Source organism: Notechis scutatus, chromosome 1 (assembly GCF_049901735.1).
Source record: "Notechis scutatus isolate UNSWTSFEM ecotype Mainland chromosome 1, rNotScu1.2, whole genome shotgun sequence".
Classification (NCBI taxonomy): domain Eukaryota; kingdom Metazoa; phylum Chordata; class Lepidosauria; order Squamata; family Elapidae; genus Notechis; species Notechis scutatus.
This window is the reverse complement of record NC_142009.1, coordinates 312,730,047-312,748,511: the sequence shown is the minus strand read 5'-3', so window position 1 is coordinate 312,748,511 and position 18,465 is coordinate 312,730,047. Positions and strand designations below refer to the sequence as shown.

Below are 18,465 nucleotides of genomic sequence, written 5' to 3'. Positions count from 1 at the left end.
TGGTGGAGCACTTCATATCGGGAGACCTTCCGCCACCGTTAATTTCCTTCTCCCTTGCTGCTGTAAAACGCCGCGGCGTTTGGCGCAGCCACGTGCAGCCAGTCAGGGCTCCTCCTGCAACCGGAGCCCTGAGGAGACTTGGCTTCAGGCGCTCCTGTGGCTGCCTTCCCTTTGCCTTCGATGGTAAAGTGAATTATTTTAAAAACCTCCGCTCATCCTATCAGGGCCGTGCGAGCTGAGCAGAGCCAGGAAAGCAAGCGGCGGGTGTTTCCTGGTTCTGCCCAGCCCGTACGGCTCTGCGCGGCCCTGGCGGGGATGAGCGGAGGTTTTAAAATAATTCACTTTACCTTCTAAGGCAAAGGAAGGCGGCCACAGGAGCGCCTGAAGCCAAGTATACCAACAACAAAAGGCAAATCCTCAAGGTGGGCTGGAGGGAGGTGGCTACGTGCCCCGGGCTGCTTCAATGCAAGGTCCTGACTTGCAGCATCCTGCCGTTGCCGCCGCAAGGCTGGCAAGCTGAGGTGGCCGCACCGGAGAGCATCACTGCCGACCCGTCGTGAGGATAAAGGAGCGGGATAGAGATTCAGTCAGAATCGGCTAGAGAAAAGGGGTCGGCAGTGACGATCTCTGGTGCGGCCACCTCAGCTTGCCAGCCTTGCCCCGCTATGAGACGATACTGTGACAGCCGCTGCTGCCACACTCCCTTCTCTTTCCTCGCCTCTCCTCCTTCGCCGGCAGGAGTGTGCGCCTGCTGCCACTGCCGCCGCCCTCCTGAGGCCATCTGGGGCGGGCAGGTGGGAAAGCAAGCAAGGTGGCTGCGCTGTCTTCTTTTCCCTCAGCGAAGCGCCGCCGCTTGCTGCCGCCACCGCCACCTGCTATGGGCAAGGAGGTGGCGGAGGCACCCGAATGTCACCAAGGCAACGAGTGCCTCCCGCTGGGCCCTCCGCTCATCCCGCCAGGGCCATGGCAGAGCCGCGCGCGCTGGGCAGAACCAGGAACCCCGCGGCTTGCCTGCCACGGCCCTGGAGGCACTTCCTGTCAGCCTCGGCTAGAGAAAAGAGCCAGCCTCTCGGAGCACGCCGGCCTCTTTCCCTCTCTCTCTATGTATGAAAGAGCTCGCCTCGCTCGGAGCGTTGGCGAAGCACACGAGTTTTGCAGTCGGAGAGGAGGACGCGGCGGCAACGGCAGGATGCTGCAAGTCAGGACCTTGCATTGAAGCAGCCCGGGGGCACGTAGCCACCTCCCTCCAGCCCACCTTGAAAAAAAAAATAAGGCCCGGCCTTATTATGTGAGAAACACGGTAATTTAATTGATAGAGTAAGGGTTTCAAAGGAAAACCTTACAATCTAGGCTAGATGACTTCTTACTATATGATTGAATACAAACAACTGCAAATCATTTATATGTTGTCAAGAAAATTATATAGGTAGTTCCATGAATAAGGATATGCACGTAAGGAGGATTGATAGTAGCAGGTATTACCAAGACTGAAAATTTTAAGGCATAAGAAGATTAACGTTTCCAGACAAGAGTTCAATGTCTAAAAATGAATATCTCTGATGTCTGTTCAAACAGATTATTTGTATATTAGTGCTTTTAACTACAAAAATTCAAAGGGGGAAGTGCAGTAGCTATGCATAGGATGATAGAATTTAATATTTTAATATCCTATATTTTAATATAGGTTAAAACTTTGTTTATATAGCTATGCTTCAAGGTTTTTCAAGCCTAAAAGTGGAGGAATTAAATGTTTAAATGTTCCTCCATAATAATCCTCCCAAAATATAATGTTAAGGAGAAAACTTAGAATGATTGCCACTATTGGGTTATATGTGCAGCTTCTTATTTGACAAGTGTATGTACTCATTTGATCTCTTACCAACAGTCTGTCACAATTAATCATATGACTAATATATAGCAATCATTAGGAAAGTCTTTGGGTATATGGAATGTTTGATCTTTCATGTGACATATCAGTGGCTTCTTCTGTTGTGTTGTACGAAACTAACACTACAACTGGAGATGACTTTTTGCTCATGGTTGTAGGACCTGCAAAGGGACATTGAACAGCACACAGCAGGTGTGGAATCAGTCTTCAATATATGTGAGATCTTGCTGCATGATTCTGATGCCTGTGCCAATGAGACTGAATGTGATTCAATCCAGCAGACAACAAGGAGCTTAGAAAGACGGTGGAGAAACATCTGTGCCATGTCTATAGAGAGGCGGATGAAGTGAGGCATTATTTCTCTCTTTTCTCAAAAAAAACAAGAACAAAACCCAACCCCCAAAACATGTTACTTTTTTAAACAATTTCTATGAAAAGCCCAAAAATCTATTCTTGAAAGAAAGAACAGATTAGCAATTTGCTGGTAGGAAATATTAATTTAGTGCCTTATGTTCATTGGACTCTGCTTCATTCTCCATATAAAAAGAAATGATGAGAAAATCTCTATCTGAGATATTGCTCTGGTTCCTCAATACCCCTAAACTAAATACATTTATTGTCTGGGATGAGAGAATGTAAATGTCAATGTTTTATTCAGCTCTTTGCTCCTAGTTGTGGTAACTAAAGCTAGAATAAATTATTTAAAACATTTTGAAATGCCTACAGTTGATATTATTCCAAAATGACAAATTTAACATTTGATTAATTTACATACTTTACCTAGGCTACAACATACAGATTTTCCAGGCACAGAACATATACTATATTATATATTTGGTATATGCATTTTTCTGTGTTTGATGTGTTGGCATATATCTCTGAGAAAATGCCAGAATGCAAACCAAGACCTCATAGTTAAGATTGAATACTATATTGTTGTATCAGTCTACAAACCTGACACTCCAAATCTTGGGACTTGGGATTAAAAGACGAAATAGCCAACTGAGTTGTGAGGAAATAGAATGGAATGCATGCAAATGCACATCCCTGCACTTTCTATAAAACATGAAACAAATCTTTAGAAATTACCTTTTTGAATCATTTTAATTTAGTACTTCAGGTCACGTATATCTTTTTCCATTCCGGAGAAAATACATTTTAGTTAAAATATTTTTGATTCAGGATATTTTTGAATGCTAATAGAAGAGAATATATCAGGTCAGGATATCCAGTTCTCTGAGCTTGGTTGTTTGATGCCAATTTCATAACATCAGCAATGCCAATGCTAGGAGTATTTCTGAATGCACTTTTTTAGTTGAATTGAGTGTAGCTTATGGGATTGGATTTGGTTTGGTTCAGTTTAGATTGAAACATAAATGAATTTTGATGCAGGACGTCTTGCAGAAAGGGATGCATATTTGCAAATAAACTGTTGCTGCTTGTTTCTGCAATAGGATTGAGGCAACTTGGCGACTATGGCAAAAGTTTTTGGAAGATTACTCTCGTTTTGAAGTTTGGTTGAAAACAGCAGAGAAAACCGCAGCTTATCCCAACTCTTCAGAGATTTTGTATGTAACAGCCAAGGAAGAGTTAAAGAAATTTGAAGTAAGAACTCCTTTTGTAGTTTTTCCATCTTTGTGTATAGATGTAAATTAGGTAAATTTACCAAATAGTGATATCAACATATCCTATATTTTAATTCTTCACTTTTCTTGGGTAGCAACTTTCCTCCTCATTATTTTGAATGCATTAATTTTAAATCTTTTGGAAAAAATAAAGTACTTTTTTTCCTCAGGCATTTCAGCGGCAAATTCATGAACGACTAACCCAGCTGGAATTAATCAATAAGCAATATCGGCGGTTGGCCCGTGAGAATCGCACTGATTCAGCTAACAAGCTCAAGCAGATGGTTTATGAGGGTAATCACCGATGGGACAATCTTCAGAAACGTGTCACAGCAATTCTCAGGAGACTTAAGGTAGTTGCAAATAGGTTTGGAGACAAATGTCTGTGGAGATTCTCAGTCATCCAGGTCATGGTTGTCCCAAAGGTACTTTTTCAAGAGGCAACTGGACTTCCTTGTTTTTCTCTGAAGACATTTCGCTTCTAATCCAAGAAGCTTCTTTAGCTTCTTAAATGAGAATGAAATGCCTTCAGCGAAAAACCAGAAAGTCCAGTTGCCTCTTGAAAAAGCACATTTGGCCTTGTAGACAAAGCAGATATTAGAGGTCTAGGATAATGTATTCTTAAGGGAACAAGAAGGAAGAGGAATTTGTTGAATTCTGTAGTGCAGAATTGGTAACTTTAAGATAAGAACTCCCAGAATTCCCTGACCAGCATGCATCTTAAAGCATCTTAAGTTGCCAAAGTTGATAAACACTGCTCTCATGGAACCATCACCTAGACTTTCTGACTTCCTAAATGAAATTATTTCAGTCAGTGGTGGGATTCAAATTTTTTTACTACTGGTTCTGTGGGCATGGCTTGGTGGGTGTGGCAGGGGTAGGTTACTGCAAAATCCCCTCCCCTCCCCACCCCACTAACCTGCTTTCCAACTCTGTTCTCCTGTGCAGGGCAACTAAAGAAGACCCAGCCGATCAGCTGGGACTCGGGAGGTACAGAATAGATGGGTGTGGGGCCAGTCAGAGGTGGTATTTGCCGGTTCTCCGAACTACTCAAAATTTCCGCTATCGGTTCTCCAGAACTGGTCAGAACCTGCTGAATACCACCTCTGATTTCAGTTCTATACTTACTCAAATTTGCAGAATTAGAGAATTGTAGTATCTGAGAGCAAATTGGCGTAGCATTGTAGTTAGTGTAGCAATAGCACTTAGACTTATATACTGCTCCATAGTACTTTACAGCACTCTCTGAGTGGTTTGCAACACCAGCATATTGCCCCAACAATCTGGATCTTCATTTTACTGACCTCAAAAGGATGGAAAGTTGAGTCAACCTTAGCCGGTCAGGATTGAACTCCAGGCTGTGGGCAGAGTTAGCCTGCAATACTACATTCTAACCATGGTGCTACAAAGGCTCTTATAATCTCCATAAGGCATCATATATTAGAGAAAGATCAAAATGTCCTGGATTCAAAGCCATACTTTGCCATGGAGTTGGCAAAATGATTTTAGTCAGTTAACTGCCTCCTGATTGTAATGTGATGTGCTTGTTAAATAATGAAAGAAAATAGTTTCTACCAATCCTTGATGGTTATAAATTAAAGGTGGGTATCCTGGTCTCTTCCAAATGACCATTTCTATAGTCCTTAATCATTGGCCTTGCTGATTGGGTCTGATGGGAACTGAAGTGCAAAATATTTGTCATGCAGTATGTTATCTAACTTTGTGTTAAACAAATTATTGTTATTGTTAACTTATTTGAATGAAGCTAATGATGCTAATATTTCCAATACTTATAGAGAAGTTAACACATATGGGCATTTATAAGCTTTAATAAAACTTAGAAAGGTTCATAAGAAATTGCATAATGTGGAATTCAACCAGAGGTGGTATTCAGCAGATTCTGACCAGTTCTGGAGAACCAGTAGCAGAAATTTTGAGTAGTTCGGAGAACTGGCAAATACCACCTTTGACTGGAGATTTTACAGTATCCTTCCCCTGCCACAGCCACCAAGCCACGTCCACAGAACCGGTAGTAAAAAAATTTGAATCCCATCACTGAATTCAGCACCTATAAAACGATCACAAAAGTGACTGCATCAATTTTCCAACCCTTCTAATGACATTGTTTAATATACCTTAAACTAAAGCAGGGGTGTCAAACTCATGTTGTCACGGTGTCGTCACATGATGTACCGTGACTTTTTTCTCCTTCACTAAACCGGGCTTAGGTGTGGCCAGTAGGTGACGCATCCGGCCCGCAGGCTGCAAGTTTGACAGCCCTGAACTAGAGGTTTTTTTTTCCTTGTTATACTATTCCTTTAGCCCTTGTTTTATTTGGAGACATTAGAGGTTCAGTCTACAACCTCTTGCATGCACAAACTGGGTTTCAGTCCTGAAATTAAATCAGGAGGAGAACTAAATGTGATTAGAATGTCAAACTAAAAAGCAGGAGATTCCGCTTCAAATCCATTTTTAGTCATTAAATTCATTAGACCAGCCATATGCACATATTCAAGCTTAACTGTCTTGTAGGATTATGATAAGGCATGCAAAAGAATTGCGTATACTTCCCTAAACTCTTTGGCAGGGAAGATAGCTAAATCTAATCATTACATTTGTATAATTGACTAACAACACTTGAGTGATTTTAATCAGAAAGATTACCAGATGCGCTCTGTGAAATTTACAGCTTGAGATGCAGGCTTGAGTGAATGAATTTTTATTTTTGCTTCATTCATTCCTGATACCATAGCACATCAACACATTTTAAGATGTTACTAAATAGAAGATTTTTAAGGACACTGTGTGTTATCACAACTATTGCTTTGAGTATCTGTATTATTTTATTGCCTTTAGCACTTTACCAGTCAGTGGGAAGAATTTATGGGAACAAAGGACAACATCATCCTGGTGTGGTTAACAGAAATGGATCTGCAGCTGACAAATGTGGAACATTTCTCAAAGAGTGATTTTGATGACAAAATGCGGCAGCTTAATGTAAATATTGACTTCTTTTTTTAAGGAAAATGTTTCAGATAGATTGGGGGAGATGGGTTTCAAACGTCCTACTGATTATCTTAGTCTGGTGCTTGTATTTGGTACCTGTATATATACTTAGTTCATTTAAATTCTTTGATAGAAGCCCCATAAATTTAGAGAACACTATTTAAACTGCTATCTAAATAAAACAAAGCTACATTTAGAATATCTGAAATAATAAGTTTGAGGTCTCTTTTATATCCAGAGTTGATCAGTCCTTTCTTGCCACCATTCTTGGCCAGTCCAGCTTAATTCCTTCTTGGTTATTGGTTACCATATAAGACAGTGATGGCTAACCTTTTCAGCTTGGTGTGTCGAAAATCGGGAAAAAGTGTAGCCTTCCTCGGGTCGTGTGTCACTTCAAGAAATATCAATAATTTGGTTTATGACGGACTGGGCTGGGGTGATCACACAGGGCTGTGAAACTCGTCTCCCTGGTCTCAGGGCTGCAGGTGCAGGATGTGGGGATCGGAAGGCCACCTTACAGGGCTATGAACCTTATGGATCTCCTTTCCTCCTGTAGCGTTCCTGAGGTAATGAAACTGACAAACCTCAGTTTATGGCAGTTAAAACTGGTTCTCTGCTGCAAAGATCTTGCGGCAGCGGTGACACCACGCCTCCACGCAACAAGCAGGGAGCAGGGATTGGAGCAGAGCACAGGCAGTCTCTAAGTGTGCAGGTTTTCCCCACACCAACAGGCGTGTCAGTCAAAGTGCCTCGGCATGTCACGAGTGACACGCGTGTCATAGGTTAGCCATCACTGATATAAGATTAGGAATTTCATGTTTATCCTTGAAAGATCATTCTTGTATCCCAGTTAAAAAAAAGATATCTTCACTTCACTTGTATTGTCTCTATAGAGCTAGTTTCCTAGAGCTCTTGCACTCACCATCAACAAAAATCTTAACTACTTTATAGTTTTCACCTTTGGTTTTGGCATTCATGATGAGATACCATTGGCTTAAGAAATTAAATGACCTAGGAGCTTCAGTTTGTTTATTGGTATACTGCAGGTGATTCCCCCTAATACTTCTACCCAATTGAAGGACATCTAAATGGCTGATAAGAAATGACAGAAAAGGCAGAACTTTCCTTGAAGAGTGGACATCTTTATTTGCTTTATCTGAGTTAATTTCACCAAACTTTTCCATGCTGAAATATTCTGTGCTTCTCCATATATGTTCCCAACCTCTCTTTATGAGATTGATTAATCTGAATTGCACTAATTAAGTAATCTGTGCAGTAATATTTAGGAAGCATAATTATCTGTCTTTTAAACAGGGTTTCCAGAGGGAAATAATGCTAAACACCAGTAAGATTGACCAGCTGATTGCTTCTGGGTTGTATCTGATTCAAAAAAGTGAACCAGAGGATGCCATTATACTCGAAGAGGAACTAGAAGAATTTTATAGTTACTGCCAGGAAGTGTTTGGCCGAGTAGCTCGATTCCACCAGAGACTGATATCCTGGCATCCAGTAAGAACTAATGAAGTTGTATCTTTGCTGGAACCCATGTTGTTTCTTTGCCAATAGATTCATTTTCAAAAGCCATGTAGATAAAGAACATGGAAGATGTATTCTCCAAACTTCCAATAATTAAAACACTGGGGTATTTTTCCAAGTTAAGGAAGGGGTTATTATTATATCCAAAGTGTTTTTTCTTTGATTCCAGGGCACCTGGACACTAAGCAGGAAGGATCTGATTAATGGCTAGATGTAGGTCACCTGTTTATATGCTCTGAGTTCTAAAGAGAAAGGCTATATGTATGTATTTATGTATGTGGCTAGATGGGTGTGTCTGTGTGACAAATAAAACACAACTTTAGAAGATGGAATAAGAACACTTTGTTGTAATTAAAGGACAGGTTATTTCTTTTCTAAGGTTTTCAGTGGTTTCTGATCTGTCTTCAAATGGCATATGATTGAATGCTTCAATCACAATCAAAACAGAGCTGTATCATGATCACCTGGCCCCTAAGGTACTAAAGATCATGCAGAGTTTCAGAAGGCAAGCCTTGTCACAGCTGGCTGGGTAATTCTGGGAATTGAAGTCCATCCATCTTAAAGTTTCCAAGGCTGAGAAACACTGATTTAGAAGAAAGAAGGGAGTAGGCAACTCAGAGACTGTTATAGTTGGGCAGTTAATAAATTCAAATAAGTAATCCTACTTTGGAGGATTCCCATTTTTCTTGAACACTGAGACCACAAAGTAGTTCCGTAAGTAATTATTGTTAATAACTTGTGTTCAACATCAGTATTTCTGTTGTCTTGTTGAGGGACTGGAAGATGAAAAAGAGTCTTCAGAAAATGAAGCTGATTCAGACCACGCAAGGGGGATGGAAGTTGATCCTTGGCCAAAGAAGACAGTTCCGGAGGGGCCACCATCGCAGCAGTCTCTCTGCCACCTCATACCTACTGCAGGGGGTCCTGAGAGGTCTGGCTGTGAGACCCCTGTCAGCGTTGATTCCATTCCACTGGAGTGGGACCACACCGGAGATGTGGGAGGGTCTTCCTCCCCTGAGGATGAGGAAGAGGATTCGTTCTTCAGCGCACTCTCAGGTAAATTCCAACCCACCATCCTATCCAGAAATGTTAATACTCGGAAATACACAAACAGCGACACAATCCAAATACACAAAAGCAGTCACCCAGTTTTTAATTTTGAACCCTCAGTAACTGAGCTTTGCTGTGCTCCAAATTCAGTCATACCCATTTTATATGTTACACAGAACAAGATAGAAAAATAAAATGGAAGCGATCCAGACCTAAGAATTAAAGATGAATTTGTTTGGGCTGCCTTAAAATGCAGCATTGCAAATTAAAATATACTTCTAATAATTTGCCCTATGAGAGCCAGTGCAGAAATTGAAATGGTCAGTATTTATCCTCTAAAGTTTATACCATAATGCTGTTCAATGGAAAAGCTATACATATCTGGGTATTAGGAGAGAATATTAATAAACAGAGATATTAGACATACAAAAATGCATTATAACACATAAATTGCCTACAAAACCAGAACACTCAGCAGAACAAAATGAAAAAAAAAATATATGAAAAAAAATGGGATAGAATTAGGAGAGTAAAAAATTAAGAATGGATAGATGTTGAAATGAACATATTTATCCATCATATCTGAACTGAACAATTTCATTCTACAACTGTGGACAGTGCAATATTTTTGAAGGAGAGGAGCTTGGAAGTAAACTATACCTGACACGTTGACTTAAAAGGTTTTATTTGTGACTTTAGGAATGCTACTGTACTGTGCTGCATAATATTGACAAATAGACCTGCTATAAAACAATGTGATTATGTTGGTAAAGGACCATTGCATGGTCAAAACTACCACATCAAGTGAAAAAATTAACACAGTCCTTCCTGATATGCTAGTTACTTAAAGCAGGGAACTTGTTATGCTGATAAACTTGTAGCGGGAAAATGAACCTTCACTCTTTCTCTGTCTCAAAACCCTTTTGTTCAATTTGTTCTGATTTATTTTCTTTGTTAAACAAATCTATGCACTGCCCTCTTACTATCTAAGTGACTCAGAGTAGTTTACAAATTATATTCAGCAAAGCTTCAAATGTGTAGATGGGAAAGCAAGAAGTAATTGTGAGGGAAAAAACCAATGCTGTGCATATTTCACCCCGGCAGAGGTTCTGATTTCCTATTTCCCATGGAGACTACCTAGGCAGAAAACCAAGTGGAAAATATTGTGAATTGGGTAGGATACACTATATATATGTACTACTGAAAGAGAAAGTGATCCTGCTCCCTTTGCAGTTATCGCATATACTTTAAAAAAATATTTCAGAAGGCATTTTTAAAATACGAATGTGGTTTTCCCTGATCAAAGCCTGGCTGCAATCATTGTTTGAAAGCCTTGTATTTGTGGTCTTTCTGATGTCAGCAAACATTGCAGGAAACAGAAATCATAAACCTAATAAAAAAGAAACATTGAGGGCCTTTGCCCATTTATTTATCCCATCTATCTATCTATCTATCTATCTATCTATCTATCTATCTATCTATCTATCTATCTATCTATCTATCTATCTCGGCCTTTTCTTCTTTTGCCTTTTCTTTTTAGAACTATTAGGAAAATTAACAGTTTTAAAAGAATAGCAAAAAGAGACGAACAGTGGATAATTTTATAAGGGCATGTAGCTAAATGGTTGCTGCCTTTATACTTTACTTCAGGGCATTTTGACCACTAGTTTTATTTGGAAAAAGAATGCTCAATTAATAGATATTTAACAGGATCCATCTGGGGCTGCCGTAATGCTACATTCTTGTATGGTGGGAAGGGAAGAGTGAACAGACTCTTGCAAAGCAAATGGTGACGTTAATTCTTTTTTCAGATGTAGAAATCACTGAACATCCTGAGGCATATCTTAAAATGACCACAAAAGCTTTGAAAGCAGCTTCTGGTAGGCACCTGCTACTGCATGTGTCTCAACATGACAGTTTCCCTGTGCCGCACGCTGTGCTCTTCACACCTTCCTCATATGCAGGTTTCTGATTCCCTAGCTTGTATCAACACCATGCACCAATTGGCTCATGGTGGATTCTCTTTTTTGTTTTGTTTATTTGATGCTACATCATCCCCACATGTCTCTACCAAAGTTAAGACTATGCATTTTTAGTTCTCCATACCAGTATAAAGGCATCAAGGCCTTCTTTGCTTGTTCCTCACACTGTGGCATGCATCGACAATTTTGCTGGTCCTTTCACCTGTAGGGCAACTTAGCTTTGCTTTAAAGCTCCCTTTGCCATTCAGTTTAGGGTCCGACAGGGCAATCTGGATCCTTCTTTATATCTGTAGCCCAAAACAATTGAGCACTTATTACCCTTTAGAAGAACTAAGGTTCAGATGCTTTCTTGAACAGAACCTGATACAAATGTTAAAATCTTTATTGACCAATCACATTCTCAGCCCAAGAAGCTGAATATGTATTGATATTTCAGACAGAAAAATTGAGTGGCAACTCTCTAAAAGTCTAATGGTAAAAAATATATATAATACACTAAATAATTACCATTAGCTGACCTATAATGCAATCCCCAAAGCTGCCTCCTGAAATAAGCTACCTCATTCTGCTTACTGCTGGGGTCATGCTTCAAGTCCAGAAGTGCTTTTCAACCTTTCCCAATCTCTTCTTTTATGATGGTGGTAAGAACTCCTATTTTCTTCGGGCGTTTTCAGAAAAGAATATCCTCATAACTGCATGGCTCTCATTTCACTGCCCATGAAACACTGCTGAAACATGTTTGCAAACAAGCATGCTTTGCAAAACAAATGGCAATATTATCCATTTTTTGTCATGCCATCCTTCCTTCTCTGTAAATATTTTTAATTATTTTTTCTATTACATCTAATTTTCTGTGGCTTCCTTTTACCATGTTGCACAACAGGGAAATCTGCTGAAACTCACATATGGCATCCTTCAGAACACCCAGTTTGTCGAAAGCATTCGTACAACCAGGAAGAGACGGTTAGAAGTGTCTTATCAAACAATGAGGATTCCAGCACATCCTACAAACCAGGCAACGTAAGTCTGGGGTGCCTATATATTATGAAAAAACGGGGTTAAATTAGCTTGTAACAGACAGGCTAACTGTCTATATACGTACAAAATAGTGGAGTTTTTTCAAGACAAGAAAATTTGGAGAGTGGAATATCAAATGATATTCCATTTATACATTTCTCAATAAAGAATAGTTGGCTGCGAATCTGTGCTATAATTGTGTGAGAATATGATATATTGCCAGAAGACTTATTTACTTTCTATTCTGTGTATTTCAGGTGATACCACTGAGCACTAGGAGTGTGGATGACATAAAAGACATTTCTAGGATCTTGCCTAGTAAAGATTCTCAAAATAGCCAGAACTTCATTAGTGTCTCAGGCATAGAGAAACAGCCAGGTATGTTAGCCATGGTTCCTGTTAATTTTTTAAATATATTTGTTTACATATAAAAGTAACAATTATTTAGGATGTATTTTTTCCCATGTAATAATAGCATCATTGAAGTTAAATTTCTCAGAACTGAAAAATGGGGAATAAATAAATACATAAATGTAAGCTCTTTAAATCTCAACAGAAAGAGAAAAGGAACAGAAAAGAGACAACTATAATATGAATAGATGCTATTACAATGATTAATTTAAATTACAATAATCAGAATTTCTAATATACAACGGAAAGATGATCAAAGAGTTGAACAAGCTGAAATTAAGATTTAAAAAGCAAGGGAATTTGACAGGAAAAAGCAAGCATTGATCAGATCAAAAGACCTCCCAAAACTTTCAGATGTTCAATTTATGCTGAAACATTATTACAGAAGGTCTAAATAGATTTCCCAAGTGACAAAAAAATCATAAATCTAAGATTTACAAAGGAGAAAGGTCTATTTATATGTTCTTATTCCTTCTACTCCAGATGTGATAAGATAGTACCTTGAGTAAGTGGTTGGGAAGGAGCACATTAAATAAAATAGTCCTTCTGGTCCCAAGAATGTATCTGCCTTTATTTCTGGCTTAATGGTCACAGAACAATTAGGCTCGCAGACTCCAGAGGTAATATATTACATTTCTAATTTAGAATAGTCCTTCCTCTAAATACACTATTTGGAAATTGAAGTATAAAAAGCAGTGGGGCTATTTTGAACATTTTCTATTTGTAGGGAAAATTAATTCATGGGGGGGGGACAAAAAGATACACCACACTAATGTTCTGAAGGGGTATGACCCCCTCCTACCACCTAACAATTCTGCCATCATCTCATCTCAATTTACCCACTATGCACTGCAAATGAGTTTTGAAAATAATGCAATTACCAAAAAACCCTATTGATATTGTATTTACTCTAATACTAGTAGAGGCACAGCCCTTAAAATGCTATCCTGAAATTAACTCAGATTTCATTCTCATATTGTAACCACTGCTTGTGTTTGTGAGACTAGTTGAGTTGAATTCAAAGGAGACCAACATGTGCCCAAAATAACATTGATCTGACCCAAAGTTGTTGTTGTTTTTTAAAAACCCTGAATAATTTTGTATTAAACTGCAGGGACTATTGAAAGATGGGAACTCCTTCAAGTTCAAGACCTAAGCAACAAGCTGAGAATGAAGCAAACGTGGCAGCAGTGGCAACAGCTGAATGCTGACCTTACCAACATTGATATTTGGCTTGATAAAATGGAAGAGGAAATGGAGGGGTTGCAGGAGGAAGAACCACAACCAGTGAACAGTATTCAGGCCATAGACCAGAAAGTCAAGAAACTGAAGGTGATTAAAAAAAGGAAAAGCTGAAAAACAAAAATAATCTCTTTGATCAACACTTGCAGTATATCGCTGATTCGGACAGATTGTCCATTAGCCTTTCAATCTTTTTTCCCCAACAGTGGACGTTCAGATGTTGCTTGATACTACTTTCACTTTGCCTAATATAGGTAGTCCTCGACTTACAACCACAATTGAACCCCAAATTTCCATGCTAAGCAATACAGTTAAGTGAATTTTGGGCCATTTTTTTACCTTTCTTGCCATAGTTGTTGGCAAGAATCACTGCAGTTGTTAAATTAGTAACACGCTTGTTTACTAACATTTGGCTTCCCTGTTGATTTTGCTTATCAGAAGGGTGATCATATGACCCCAGGACACTGCAACTATCGCAAGTACATGCCAGTTGCAAAGCATCTGAATTTTGATCACGTGACCATGGGGATGCTGCAACGGTCGTGTGAAAAATGGTCATAAGTCACTGTTTTCAGTGTCATTTTAACTTCAAATAGTCACTAAATGAATGATTGTAAGTTAAGAACTGCCTGCAGTCTCATGAAAGCTCCATGTAAGTGCATGCAAACAATGCAAGTTGCAAATTGTCTCTTTCACATACTTTGTGCGGTCTTTGTCTCTGGATATTGCATTTTCTCTATTCTCTATGCTGTAGGACTCTTGGGTCAGAGTCCACCTGAAAACCACTTGATACAAAAAGGACATCCTGAAGTTCAGTCATTAAAAAGCTCTCATAGTATAGCAATAGATCCCAGTGAAATAAGTGGATCCAAATTTCACATGTTGTGTTTTGAAAACGCTTGTGCTTTTGACTAAACACAGGAGTTTACAATTGTCAGGATGTCCTGTACTAACAAAAATAAAATCAACTTCACTAGTTTGAATGTAGTTTATCAGCTTTCCTTTCCAATTTGTAGAATACACTGTAGAATACAAATTATCAATTTGCAGAACACACTAAGAGCCAGTGTGGTGTGGGAAGAAATACCCATCTGGTTCAGTTCCAAGCTGGGAGAAAGGCACTGGAGACAAAATGGAGGCTGGAGGCTGATTGGAAAGAGGGTTTAATGATGGACAGAACCACCAATCATATGGTTTTGGGCAGCTGATCACATGGAGTTGAGAGTGGGGGTTTTTTATACGTTCTCTTGGGCTTTGCACTTGAGTTTCCTGTTCCTCTGCAAGAACATGTATTCTATTGGCTGTTGTCAGAGTCCCATGGGGCCATATAGGGTTATGTAGGGGTCATAGCTGGACCTATAGCCAAAGTACAAATCCTAGGTGTTTGTTTGAGCTAAGTTGGTTTGAAGTTTGGTCTGCTCTGAGATGATGCAGTGAAGGAGCTTGTGTTCTAAAAGGGTGTTGGGCAATTCCTATTATGGCTTAGTGGCTTTTCCCTGTGCTGGATCTTGAGTGAGGGTATTTGCTTATGAATAGAGCTATCTAGTTCTCAATAAGCTCTTTATCTCTTAAGTGCTGGCATCTGCTCATGGCTATTACGAAAGATGGGGGCTGCTTTCTGTCTCCAAGAGCATGTTTCTCCATTCCTCCTTTAGGGAATGCCTTTTTAATATTTTCTAAAATATTTCATTCTTCTAGGAGAGGGGTGGGTGCTAATTTCTACAGTGGTTTAAGGTGGTGGTCTGAGTCAATCAGAGTCCAATCTTAGTTGTTGGAAAGTCACTAGGTGTCCAGGCCAATCACCTCTCAGCCCAGCCTCCATCGCAGGATTGCTATGGTGGAGAAAGTGGAAGAGGAGGCAGTCCTATGAACATTACGCTGAGCTCCTGCAGTAAAAGTATACGCATCTAATAAATAGAAGGAAATTTTTCCAACCTTATTTTGGTGCTGCTACTTAAAATCATTTTTTTTCCCACAAAGAACTCAAATTTGTTTTTTTCCCCCTTATCAGGATATGCTTAAAGCCTATAATAACTACAAGGCCCTTGTACTGTCTGTTAACCTGACAAGCAAAGATTTCAAGCAAACAGATAGCACTGGATACAAGGAGCTTCAGAACAGACTTCGTCGGGTAAATTTACGGTGGGAAAAGGCAAATATTTTACTGGAAAACTGGAAGAAGAATTTACAGAAAGCTCTGATTCATTGCCAGGTAAATAGCACAATAGCACATTATGTTTGTACCTTATTCTTAACAAGTTAAAATTAATAGGTTAGCAAATGCCTATGTACAGGCAGCCTCAATGTGTGCTCAGTGACCATTTAAAATGATGATGAACAAATAGTGGTTACAGCCAGTCCTTGGGAATTCTGTCCGTCCCAGCAAACCATTCCCCCATAGTCACATGATTGCAATCTAGGCACTTAGCAACCAATTCACACTTAAAGTCAGTTGCAGCACCCTTCTATCACATTAGCACCATTTGCAACCTTTCCTGACAGCTTCCCCAGAAAGTCAGTGGGGAAGCCAGCAGGGAAAATCACAAATCACTGGGATAATCCTCTCCCACAGTCCTGTGTTTCTTGTGCATCCAAATGTGCCTTCCATGCATCCCCTCACATCACATGCTCCCCAATTCACCTTACATTTCCCCTGCACATTATGCACCCTCCTCAACCCTCACCATGCTTCTTGTACACTATTGCCCTCCCCAACCCACACTGCACCTTCACTGCACACCTCCTCGCTTTGTCCCCCCCCCCAATCCAGCATTAGCTATTTAACTAAGTCTTGCAATTTCCTGTCCTCGTGACTTTGGCTGTAGGAAGTTAGCAGGAAGTTGCCTTATCTAACATCACCCAACAACGTGGGATTTGGTTAAAGATGGCAATTGGAACTGCAGGAATTACCACTGCTAAGCAGTACAGTTGGATTTTACAGCCGCATTGTTCAATGATGAAAATTCCAGTCCCAGTTGTAAGTCGAGGAGTACTTGAAGATTTAATGAATCAGCTGCCACAAAGTTACATCTTGAGGTTATTTAATGTGTTTTTATATGATTATTTTCTGAAAAATGAGCACTTGTTTCTGCAGGATTTTCATGAACAGAATCAGAAACTGCTGCTGTGGCTGGCTGCTGCAGAGACACGGAGACACCAAGCACAAGTTAAGGAGCCAACTGCTGATCCTCACAGAATACAGGAAAGTCGAAAGGAATTAATGGTAAATTTGGAAAGAAAAAAAAAATCTGGAGCATCTAGAGACAAATTATTGCATCTTTGTTATATTCAGCACTATGCATTGGGCCTCCTTTTGAACAATGGGACTTGCTCTACTCCCCACTACAGAGCTCATAAATCTGTTCCATAAATTTCATTTAGAATTATATATAAACTAGGGGTCCAACCAACCATGGTTATTGCAACCCATGGCCTATTGCAAGTGTAGAGATCCAAGCATGATTGATTGACATGTATTTGAGTGGATGTTGGAATGCCAAGCATCTAGTTTTGGCTTTTGGGCATTGGAGTCCTGTTTGGTGTCCTAATATATGTTTCATTCACATGAAGCAGGATTCATTGGAAAGTATTGTTATATTGTTTGCATGTATAAAGTCCAGATATTCAGCTGCATCTCTAATCCAAGACTCTCTCGCAAATGCTACAATCAGCCAGAGTAAAGTGAATGGATGAACTAGTGATATGATTCTCTAGGAGGCAACTTCCTATGGTTGTTAATGTTTCCTCTTATATACTTTAAGCAACTGGAAAAAGAGCTTCTGGAACGGCAGCTCCAAGTAAATAATCTACAGGAAATTGCTGAATATTTGCTTGTCAAACCTGACGGAGAAAAATATATTGAAGCTAATGAGAAGGTCCATGTTATTGGGAAGAAGCTTAAACAGCTTCTTGAAGGAGTTTCATGTGACTTAAAGGCCTCACAAGGAAGACAGGTTGGCTGGACTGCATGTTCCAAATCTGATTACTCCAACTCTAATTTTGGAGAAATAACAGAGGTAAAGCTTTCTTCTTGTTTGTTTCTCTAGGATGTAAGTACATTTCAGGTGAATGGGGAAGAATTGGATTCTGGAAGCTATCATCAATTACCAGAGAAATCTCCCATTTCTAAAAATAAGGCAAGTTGTTTGATGGTTATTTTGTAAAAGATTTTTCCCCCTTAATTTGTTTCTTTTTCTCTGTCATCATTCAGTCTTAATAGGTAGTCCTTGACTTACAACCATTCATTTAGTGACAATTCAAAGTTACAGCGGCACTGAAAAAAGTGTGATGGTTATTCACACAGCTGTTGCAGCATCCCCATGGTCACATGATCAAAATTCAGATGCTTTGCAACTGGCATGTACTTATCACAGTTGCAGTATCCCAGGACCTTATGATCACCTTTTGCGATTTGATAAACCAAATCAACGGGGAAGCAAGATTTCACTTAACAAGCGGGTTACTCACTTAACAATGCAATGATTCTTGCCAACAACTGTGGCAAGGAAGGTAAAAAAGAAAATGGGGCAAAATACACTTAACAAATGTCTTGCTTAGCTTTGGAAATGTTGGATTCAATTGTGGTTGTAAGTCAAGGACTACCTGTATATGCTTTCAGGTACTGACTCTCATGGTTTTGCCCACACACTATGCATTGGGCCAAGTAAATTCCATTGTTTGTGTACATGTTAAAGGATACTTTATTTAT

General features: G+C 39.6%; 1 protein-coding gene across 12 annotated transcripts in view; it reads left to right on the top strand.

Moving 5' to 3' along the window:
- SYNE2 (spectrin repeat containing nuclear envelope protein 2) overlaps nt 1–18,465 on the top strand; it is a 238,090-nt gene that overhangs the window by 216,497 nt on the left and 3,128 nt on the right. For 11 of the 12 annotated variants that reach the window (XM_087952300.1, XM_087952299.1, XM_087952298.1 and 8 more), the window contains 14 exons: nt 2,047–2,234; nt 3,343–3,493; nt 3,684–3,866; nt 6,370–6,510; nt 7,834–8,028; nt 8,829–9,111; nt 10,917–10,985; nt 11,971–12,107; nt 12,362–12,482; nt 13,630–13,847; nt 15,769–15,969; nt 16,852–16,980; nt 17,519–17,710; nt 17,804–17,893. In XM_087952300.1, the coding sequence (XP_087808426.1) occupies nt 2,047–2,234; nt 3,343–3,493; nt 3,684–3,866; nt 6,370–6,510; nt 7,834–8,028; nt 8,829–9,111; nt 10,917–10,985; nt 11,971–12,107; nt 12,362–12,482; nt 13,630–13,847; nt 15,769–15,969; nt 16,852–16,980; nt 17,519–17,710; nt 17,804–17,893 (2,298 nt within the window). The remainder of the gene's footprint in view (nt 1–2,046; nt 2,235–3,342; nt 3,494–3,683; nt 3,867–6,369; nt 6,511–7,833; nt 8,029–8,828; nt 9,112–10,916; nt 10,986–11,970; nt 12,108–12,361; nt 12,483–13,629; nt 13,848–15,768; nt 15,970–16,851; nt 16,981–17,518; nt 17,711–17,803; nt 17,894–18,465) is intronic. The other variant, XM_087952304.1, reaches the window with a different exon arrangement.